Source organism: Trichechus manatus, unplaced genomic scaffold, assembly GCF_000243295.1.
Source record: "Trichechus manatus latirostris isolate Lorelei unplaced genomic scaffold, TriManLat1.0 scaffold00049, whole genome shotgun sequence".
Lineage (NCBI taxonomy): Eukaryota > Metazoa > Chordata > Mammalia > Sirenia > Trichechidae > Trichechus > Trichechus manatus.
In genome coordinates, this window is record NW_004443985.1 from 7,705,549 (window position 1) to 7,716,361 (window position 10,813).

The window sequence follows — 10,813 nt, forward strand, 5'->3', positions numbered from 1 at the left end:
TTGCTGTCGAGTCGATTCTGACTCATAGCGACCCTGTAGGACAGAGTAGAGCTGCCTTACCCTCCCAGAGTTTCCAAGGCTGTAATCTTTACAAAAGCAGACTCCTACATCTTTTTCCTGTGGAGCAGCTGATGGGTTCGAAACATTGACATTTTGGTTAGCAGCCGAGCAGTTAACCACTGTGCCACCAGGGGAAACCATGTGGGGCAGTTTTGCTCTGTCACATGAGGTCGCTATGAATTGGAATCGACTCGATGGCACCTAACAACAACATATTCTAACAGCAGAATTGTATAAGGTAAAGAAATTAACCTCTGATTTCTTCTTCCATTGTTTAAAACCACCAAAAAACCAAACCCATTGCCGTCGGCTGGTGGATTTGAACTGACAACCTTCTGGTTAGCACCGATAGCCCGTAACCACTGCGCCACCAGGGCTCCTCCTTTCAAAACAAGCCCCATTGAAATCCACCGTGTCTTAAGTTGGGCCCATTTTAAGTAGGTCTCCTTCTACAACGAGGTACAAAGATTTCTTAAGCTATAAATGTTTAATCTGGAAAATATTTGGCATCATTCAAGGTCTTTATTTCAGAAAACATCCTGGGATGGCACGGGCCCAAGTCACATTCCACAGAGCAGCTGAAAAATGGGACACTTGGCTCTTTGCCATCAGCCAGTGCCAACATAACCTGGGCAATTTTACCAAACTCCGCTGAAGACCATCAATCCTTACAGCCAGAGCCGGAGGTAAGCTAGCAGTCCTCTCTCAGCCCGTTCATAGCTTGTGTTGTTGCTTGTTCCGAAATACAGTAATTATATTTGTAACTTGCTCATCTCTGGGTTTGAAGAGGAGACAAATTATAAAAGGGAAGAATTACCGGGAGAGACCAAATCAGCTGCGCGCATGCCTGGCCTGTCTCTCGTTCTCGTGTCTGGCGGCTGCCGTGGGTGAATTGTTGATCCTAGGAATGGGGAATCTCCTATTTTCACTGAAATGGGAGTCATTTTAACTTCTACTGGGAAAAGTTCCACCAGGCCCATGAAGATGGTGCCTATTGTCATGACGGGAGCAGTTACAATATATTATGTCAGTCCCCGGAATAACGGCTTTTTGGTGTGGTTCATGCTAACACGGCCCCTGCCTCACCCGCTTGGCTCCCGCATGCTCCAGAAGCAGCCGAGGACGCGATGGACAGTGGCCGAGACTCCTGGTAGGCGTGACGCTGTGGCCAGGCTCAGTCTGCAGAGGATGACTGCCCTGCCTGGTCGGGGAGGATCTTAAGGAGCAGCCAGGCCTTTCTCATTAGAGTTGATGGACATTATGTCATCCGCCCACACTGCTCCCCTGAGTAACTGCCCTTAAGTGACGGTCCCAAAGGGAGCCAAATGCATTTCCTTTCGTCAGTTTTACTCTGTGTCATGAGTGAGTTTTTGTTTTTTTCTCTTTATTTTGGTATGTGTGTCCTCCTGACATGATCTCTTGAAGTGGACTGAGACCCACTTAAGCATGAGTTCAAGGGTGTTCTTAATTTTAACTGAAATCATTTTACCCTGAACATTGTAGGGCGCTCACCAAATGGATTTTGTAAAGTTGACAGGCCCCAGGCAGTTTCTTCGATCAAATGGTCTTGGTTATCAGTCAGATTTTTTCTCCAAGCTTCGTATGAGTGTATTCTCTCACAATGACTTGATAGTTTAGTCCTTATACAGGCAGTATTAGTCTGCCCAGAAGTACTTAATTAGCATCTTTAGGGTGTCTTAGCAGAGTTTGAGGGGAATAAAACCAAAAAACCAAACCCGTTTCCATCGAGTCAATTCTGACTCATAGCGACTCTGTAGGACAGAGTAGACCTGCCCCATAGGGTTCCCAAGGAGTGGCTGTCGATTTGAACTGCCCAGCTTTTGGTTAGCAGCCGAGGTCTTAACCACTGCACCACCAGGGCTCCATGAAGGGGCTAGGGAATGTGAATTTCTGAAAGGCGTTTGGCCTCTACCTGTATAAAGAGTTGCAGGTTGAAGGAAACCTGCAGCTGATGTGTAGGTGAATCGGAAGGTAAGTCGGTGACTGTGTCAATGGTTGGAGCCCCGTTGTCATATTGCTCATTTGGGAGACTCAGCTGGGTTGGCATTTGAGGATGGGATGCCTAGCTACTAAAGGGTTGAAAAAATGCACTAACCTTTTTCTCCTGGAAAAGAGCCTTTGGAGGTTCACACTGTGATGTACATATTTAAAGTCTTGCTCTAGAGGGAAATCAAGAGTAGAGAAATGAGTTATTAGATCTTCAGAAATCATTTTTCAAATCCTCATTCCCAGCAGCACTCTGGGGCAAAACCAAATGGACGCCGTAACCTAATAAACTTGCTTATTTGGGCTGGTTGTTTTAATTCCTTATTCTCTGAATCCTTCTTGGTGCGCAGCTTTTCCCTGACGGGTGCTTTCTCTTGCTCCTGAAGCTTGGATGGCCAAGTCTCTTCTTTTTTCATAAAATTGTTGCCCTCTTTGTCCTCCCGGTCAGTAGCGTTGGCAGAAAATAATATATAATGGCCCAAAAGGAATAAGTAGCTCCCAAGTTCAACTTTTGAAAAATGCCCTGAAGACTAAGAACTATGGAGATCTTTTTCTCTTAAGTTAGGAACAATCATTCATTTTTGGTTGTCATTTTTGCCCTTACTGCTTTTGTCAGAGCAATATTATAAGGTGTTCTTTGATAATTCTTTATCATAATGAGAGATTTATGGGGTGTGATGCTGCTTTGATGATTTTCTGAGGAGAGAGAATTGGAATTGTTTTGTGGAAACTCCCCTCATCTCTTCCAGTGACAGCTCTGGTAGATGATTCTCGCAACTCTTAACAGCGAGCGTTGGTTGGGCGCTATTTTTCTTTTAAGCCACTGTGCTTTGTCATACATTTTTCTTTTTTGTCTCAATAGTTGAAGAAGCTTGCAGTATCCACCCAATAGTTTTCCTGTCAGAAGAAGGCAAATGTTTCCATTGCCTCCATCCTCTACAACTTGGAGAAATAACCCAACAAGAAATGAAGGGAAATTTCTAAAGGCTAAAATTTCCTCAGGAGGAGGGTCCTTAACCCTTTTGATATTTAGAATATAGTTACTTATGCAAGGAATCTGTTGGGCAACTCATTGCATGGTGGCACTTTAGTTAAATGAATTATTCTCTTCTGGTTTATTAATAGTTTTAATCATGATAGTTCTTTGAGGGCAGGAATTAGAGTATGAAAGGTTCCTCTCCTCCCGATTCTGGCTTATCATAAAATAACTCACAGACATCTGGAAAAGGAATGCGTTTTCACGCTTAGCCTGTTTTAATTCCCAGAACAAAAGCTGTAAGACCAGTGGGTATTTAGTACATGAGGTAAGAGAGATTTGTGGTTGGCTCTGTTATCAAATGAAGGGATCTTAAAATTTTATTCTGCTGGGGCTGGAAGTAACTAAATGTGAAAATGAAGCATTCTTCCATAATGAAATGAGTTAGGATCTTGGTTTTACCCATTAATGGAATAAATTTTCAGCTCTCTAACACCATTTGAAACTGACATTTAGCTAGAAAGGGTTTTTGTTGCGCTTTCTTAGTTGAAGAAGGCCTTGTTTTAGGACAGGAAGGATGGTCATTGTGGCATATACGGTGGGCTGGCTCTCTCCACCTTCATTCCACCTTCCTGATTGGAGAGACTGGAAACCTAAAAACTCCATGTCGCAGACTTTTCTTGGAGCGAGTTTCTAAATGCAGAAAGAGTGAGATGCATTTGTGTGAGATTTGGAAGTCTGAGATGGAGACCTGCTGCTGGCAGGCTGGGCCGTGGGGACATGAGTGTTTAGAGGCAGTTGCAGTGGCCAAACTCAGTGTTCTAGGTCTTAGTCCCAACTGCATGGGTGTGAGAAGCCATGTGTCCATGGTGGCAGCTGCTTCTCCACCTTTGGATCATGGCTACGTACAGTGAATTCAAAAGTCTAAGGGGCTCCTGACTTCTTCCAACTATTCCAGTGATTTTGCAAGCACCTAATTCTTACATCAAGTCCTTTTCTAATGAAAACACCTGGAGTGGTTTCTGCTTCCTGCACTGGATCAAAAGCCCAGTGGTGGGCTGTTGAAATAGGAGAGTATAGTACTACGAGGAGACCCGTCTTGAATGACAGAGCTCACGTGTGATCATGCACATTTCTGGGAGATAGATCTCAGGAAGAAAACCTTACATTTAAAAAAGAAAAAAAATCAGATTTATTGAGGTATAATTCGCAAACAATGAAATTCACTCTTTCTGATAGAATTCTCTCCATTTTGCCAAATCAAAGTATAGGACAGTTCCACCACCCCCTAAAACTTGCCCATGTCCCATTATAGTCAACCCTCCCCCGCAACCCTTAGCCACCACTGATCTGTTTTCTGTCTCTAGTTTTACTGCTTCTGGAATGTCATATAAATGGAATCATATAGTAAAAGACCTTTTGCTTAGCATGCTACGGTTGAGATTTATCCATATTGTTGGCATTGGATCAGTAGTTCATTCCTTTTTGTTGTGGAACAGTATCCCCTGTGTCCACTGTTCATCCATTCACGGATGAGAACATTTGGTAAACCATAGGTTTGATTTCCCTTACCCTCCTGTGTTGTTGTTGTTAGGTGCCATCAAGTCGATTCTGACTCAGTAACCCCACGTGACAGAGCAGAACTGCCCCATAAGGTTTTCTAGCCTGTAATCTTTATGGGAGCAAACCACCAAGTCTTTTCTCCCACAGAGCTGCTGGGTTGATTGAAAATCTTTTTCGGTTCTGGAGTTCTTAGGTCCCAGTCTCTGCCTCAAATGCTGTCATCTGCTGCTCTAGTTCCATAAGGCCTTCATTGGTTAGTTCTTCAGTGGGAGTTGAACAACTCTACGGCATCATTTTCCCTGAAGTCTCACTCCAGTTGATTACCAATATCAACCTCAGCCTGCCTAGCTTTGGCCAATGTCATCAGCTGTAAACCCCTGAAAGGCTTGCGCAAATTGGGAGTACAGTTTGTTCCACACTCCTTTCATATTGGGCTGCTTCACTTGGTCCCAAGAATCAGCATTATTTTTGATGACATCATAGGTATTATAACTCCTCAGAACTCCCTTAAGCTCATCACGTCATCTTGGGTATGGGTAGCCCTGACTGTGAGAAGGTCTGCTGTAAATAACAGGCCTTATAGGAGGCTATGACCCTTGATCCATTGACTGAAGTAGTGACCTTTATATAATGGTGAAGGTCATCTAAAGTGCTTGGATGTCCAGGCACATTGTCAAGCACAAGGAGAATCTTGAAAGGAATTTTCTTGGCAAGCAATAATGTTCAACAGCAAGGGCAAAATGGGTCAAAAATCGATCTTCAAAGATGGCAGTGTTAAGCAAGCCTTTCCATTTGCCTTCTAATAACAGGAAGAGATGCCTTAATGACACAGCGAAGGGCCCAAGGATTTAGGGAGCGATACACAAGCAAGGAGCCCTGGTGGTGCAGTGGTTAAGAGCCAGGCTGCTAACCAGAAGGTCAGCAGTTCGAATCCCCCAGCCACTCCTTGGAAACCCTATGGGGCAGTTCTGCTCTGTCCTATAGGGCCACTATGAGTCGACATCAACTCGATGGCAACACGAGCAAAGGCTTGAGCTTGAAATCCCTGTTGTGTTACCCCCAAGCAATAATCTTAGCCTATCCTTTGATGCCTTATGGCCTGGAGCATTTTTTCCGTCTTGCGAACTGTAGGTCCTTTCAGGCATTTTTTCCCAAAGTAAGCCAGTCTCGCCTACATGAAATATTTGGTTATCTGGTAAATAACCTCCCTCCTCAATTTTTTTTTCAACATTTCAAGAAAATCACTCATAGCACTTACAGGGGCACTCGCGCTTCACCTTGCACTTTAATGTTATGTAAATTTGCTCTCGCTTTGAAAATGATTGAAGCAGCCCCTACTTGCAACAAATTCTTCATCACAGTCACCTTCACTTGCTACACGTGCAGCTTTTAAATCATGGAAAAGACTTCTAGCTTTTTCTTACGCTAAAGTAAGACTAATAGGCGTATTATGCTTATTTTGATCATGTAACCAAATGATCACTAGGCTTTCCATTTCAATAATTAAACCAGTGCATTGTTTAGTGATAATCGTAGCTTTCATTGGGTCAGAGTCTTTCACATGCTCCATTATTCTCAGTTTAGCCTTTGAAACCATTCTGCTTGTTGACCGCCTGTAGCCTAACGCTTTTCCAGTGACCAATGGCATTCCCACCTCTTTCTGATCACTTTATCATTTCCACTCTATTTTCAGTCGTGATCATTTTCCTTCTCTTTGATGCGTCACCAGCACTGGCATCAAATTTCTCCTCTGTAGGTATGGTTACAAGGGTAAATAAGAGGAATATTTAAGCCAAATGCAGAGTTAACACACTCAACATAGTATTAATGGCAACGTGATCCAACTTAAAATGGTGGCCAGCGTTCTTTGAGCTGTCCAGCCACTGAAATGGTGCAGTGTTTTCATGAGTGTCACAAAGTAGTGTGTGCATTCGTTATTATGAACCGTTGTATTCAGCTCAAATTTTTAATACGGTGGGCTTTATGGCAGTCCGTTCTTAAGTACTAGTTGTCCGTAAGTCGGATTTACTACATATGGACCTGGTAAAAAGCTTTGCCTGGCTAAATGTCTGAGTGGCAACAGCAAATATGCTATCAAGAGACCACACACTTCACTCCCAAAATCTAGCAGGTGACCCAGCCCACCTTTAGAAAGATTTCTCATAATGGCCGTGTATACTGAGCCCTAGATCAGCGTATAAATTAGCCAAATAGGCTGTGGTTATAAAATTGCGTAATTGGATTTTCAAGTAAATATGTCATAATCCCTTCTTCCCAGGAGGGAGATACTTTTTAAGAACAGAAGAAGAAGGCTGGTATAAAAGACTTCGCTGAGTCCTGTCTCAAGAAGAATTTTCATGCCCTTGGTTGGATTGTCATTTTTAGCACTGAACTTTTGAACCACACAGCAACATATAGAACTGTCCATTTGAAATCCTCTGACATTCAGCTTGAAGCCTGACCAGAACAATCCACTCAACCTGTCTTTATCAGGTCCTGTTCTTCATCCACATGATACATAAATGCACAGGTCAATGTGGTTGAGGGTGTATATCACACATGGGATGGTGACAGATTTTTTAAAGATAAACTAGGTAATATGTTGTTTTCATCTTTTGGATGATGATTTTAACACAAATTTTCAGTCTTGACAGATGTGTTCAAAATACTTGGCACATGTTTATTTGTTGTCAACAGTTTGACCAAGGCGTGAGACAGCTATCGCTGGCTTACAATGATTGGAAGTCACTTTATTACATCTTGTGATAACCTTAGAGTGTGTAACTCCAAATGATTGCTAAGTAGGAAACGTCGTTGATCACGTTTAGAATTTAAGAGTCGGTTCATGGGTGAAATGATTGCCTCCCTCGCCTCGTTCCTCATCTCATCGTCAGATAGTTTGATTGCATCCCCTTCCAAGAACCTGTAAAACAGACTGTTTTTCTGTCTTTGAATCAAAACCTTTGAATCACTAAATCTTAGAATAGTTAGAATAGGCTTTAGGGGTCATGTGTCCACTCTCCAAACTGGAGTGGTTGACTAACTTGGCAAACCTGTTAGTGACCCTGTAGGACAGGGTAGAACTGCCCCATAGGGTTTCCAAGGCTGTCATCTTTATGGAAGCAGCCTGTCATATCTTTCTTCCACGAAGCAGCTGGCAGGTTTGAACTACCAACCTTTCAGTTAGCAGTGGAGCACTTAACTACTGCACCACCAGGGCTCCTTCTCACTTGTCAAGTGACTCAGAACTGTTGTTTTTAGGTGCCATCGAGTTGGTTCTGACTCACAGCGACCCTGTGTACAACAGGAAGAAACACTGCCTGGTCGTGCACCGTCCTCATAATCATTGCTGTGCTTGAGCCCCTTGTGGCAGCCACTGGGTCAGTCCATCTCATTGAGGGTCTTCTCTTTTTCACCGACCCTCTATTTACCAAGCATGATGTCCTTCTCCAGGGAGTGGTCCCTCCTGACAACATGTCCTAACTATGTGAGACAAAGCTTCTAAGGAGCATTCTGGCTGTTCTTCTTCCAAGACAGATTTGTTCATTCTTCTGGTGGTCTGTAGTATAGTCATTGTTCCTTGACAACACTGTAATTCAAATGCATTAATTCTTCTTAGGTCTTTATTGGCCAGCTTCCCCATGCATATGAGGCGATGGAGAATATTGTGGCTTGGATCAGGGGCACCTCAGTCCTCAAGGTGCCATCTTTGCTTTTTAACACCTTAAAGAGGTCTTCTGCAGCAGATTTGCCCAACGCGATGACATAGAACTCGTCAATGATGGACATGAGATTTGTATCTGGACTTCCTTTCTCCAGAGCTAGTGCCCTTTCCTTTGTACCACACTGTCTCCTGTATTGGGTGGGATTCTTTCAGCTGAAAAAAAAAAAAAAACGAACAAAATCAGACAATTAGTAGTTCAAGCAATAATTAAATTTAATTTTCTCACACAACAAGAGTTCTGGTAGTTACGTGGTTTGGTGCAAAGGAGATCCAGGTTTCTTCATTCTTCCTGGCCTGCTGTCCTCAGCTGTTGGCTTTTTATCCTTATGCATGTCACTTTATGGTTATAGCATGACTGCTGGCCCAGGTGTTGCATCTTCACGATAGCATCCTTTAAAGGAAGGAAGAGGCAGGAGATTTTCTCAGGGTTCTGCCTTTTCCCAAGGGAAGCCCACAAGTACAATTCCTCTTTAATCTCATAGCCAGAACTGGACCACGTGTTTACTTTTAGACGTATACTGGCTGTCATGGATTGAATTGTGTCCTCCAAAAATATGTGTCAACTTAGCTAGGCCATGATTCCCAGTGTTACGTGGTGGTTCTCCATTTTGTGATCTGATGTAGTTGTCCTGTGGGTTGTAAATCCTACTCTCTGCCTGTGGTTGATAAGGCAAGATTAGGTTATGTTAAAGAGGATTAGAGTGGGATGTAACATACCCTTAATCAGGTCACAGCCTGATCTGATGTGAAGGGAGTTTCCCTGAGGTGTGGCCTGCATCACCACCTTTTATGTTACAGGAGATAAAAGGAGAGAGAAGCAAGCAGAGAGAGGGACCTCCTACCATCAAGAAAGAAGGGCCAGGAGCAGAGCATGTCCTTTAGACCCAGGGTCCCTGTGCTGTGAAACTCCTAGACCCAGGGGAAGATTGATGACAAGGACCTTTCTCCAGAGCCAACAGAGATAGAAAGCCTTCCCCTACAGTTGACGCCCTGAATTCAGACTTCCAGCCTCCTAGACTGTGAGAGAACAAATTTCTGCTTGTTAAAGCCATTCACTAGATAACTAAGACACTGGCAAAGGGTAGCTGGATTTTCAGGACTATTTTAGAGCAATCATGAGTCACCTTCCAAGGCTGTGAGTTGGGTTTTTGTTAGCAAGAGAGAAGAGGACAGCAGCTTTTAGGGAGATAACAGATAGTGTCTGCTGTACCCCCAAATCTGTCTCAGGCAGATGATCTTCATGCAGTGCTGCGGTCATCTTCAGCTTCTCTAAGACTTTCCTAACCTGGCTTCTTTGTCTCATAGATCAAATTCTTTGAAAGCAGACTCCACGTGCCATTCATTGCTGGAGGCTCTGAAGTATTTAACAAAATACTTTTGCGCATAGTGGCCACGCTGTAGATGTTTCATGAATGAATGTATGTGAACGATAAGGGCCACTTGTAGTGTTCGTGACTTAAGGGTGTGCTTCCCCTTGTTCTCATCTCTGTCCTGTACTCTTCCTGGAGGTGCCAGTAGTCCCAACAGAAGTTTAACTTATCGAGGGGCATTTGACTTATATGTACTACTGCAATGAAAGATTCATTATGGCCAGTGTCCTGAAGCTCTCTAGGTGGAAGACTCTCCTACTGTTTAGTCCATTTCTTAGCCATTATCTTTGAGCAGCTACCCAACAGACAGATTGTGGTGGTTTGTGGGGTAAAGAATCTCACTTTACCCTAAGAATTTGATCTTGATCAAGGAATCTCCTTGGTCCTGAGAGATAACCTCTAAAGCCTTGGAATTTCGCCAGTGACTGAAGTGTCTTTGATGTGGCCTCCAGACCACACAGACCGCACATGGGGGTTTTTGCTAACCAGGTGCCTTTTGGGTGAGGGCTGGCCAGGCCCGAATGTAATGTCATCCCAACCTCACAGGAGGGGCTGAAGGTTGAGTTCAGTCATTTCTGTTGTAAAAATAGCATGGAGACAGCGTCTGACCTCCTCTAGCTTCACAAGGGGGAAGGAGAATCAAGATCAACAGCCCAAAGCTGATTCCCATGAGGCGGAAGTCAGACATGCCTCCTCTCTCCACCATCTTTACCAATTCTGACACCAACCGTCTCTCCCACAGCGCTCTCCTCTGCTGGGTTCAATAGCTCATTACAGTGGCCACACAGAGCTCACAGACCACACTCACGATTATGGGGTTTATTAGGGAAGTAACAGATTACAGTTCAGGCTCAGGGACACTCAGGATACAGTTCTTCCATCAGGACACCCTTTTTTCTGCTATGCTCACAGACCCTCTCCTGTGGGTCTCTCATTCCTTGGTGGTGGTGGGCTCTTCCCTCTGCTCTGGAATTGGCTCTCTCTCTCTCTCTCTTTTTTTTTTTTTTAATATTTTATTGTACTTCAGTGAAGGCTTACAGAACAAATAGTTTTTCATGAAACAGTAGTACACATGTTGTTTTATGACATTGGTTAACAACCCCACAACATATT

General features: G+C 43.7%; 1 protein-coding gene across 1 annotated transcript in view; it reads left to right on the forward strand.

Annotated features, from left to right (window-relative positions):
- Positions 1–10,813, forward strand: part of OSBPL10 (oxysterol binding protein like 10) — a 323,121-nt gene that overhangs the window by 245,139 nt on the left and 67,169 nt on the right. Inside the window, exon 5 of the mRNA XM_004377355.3 lies at positions 592–746. Within this exon, the coding sequence (XP_004377412.1) occupies positions 592–746 (155 nt within the window). The remainder of the gene's footprint in view (positions 1–591; positions 747–10,813) is intronic.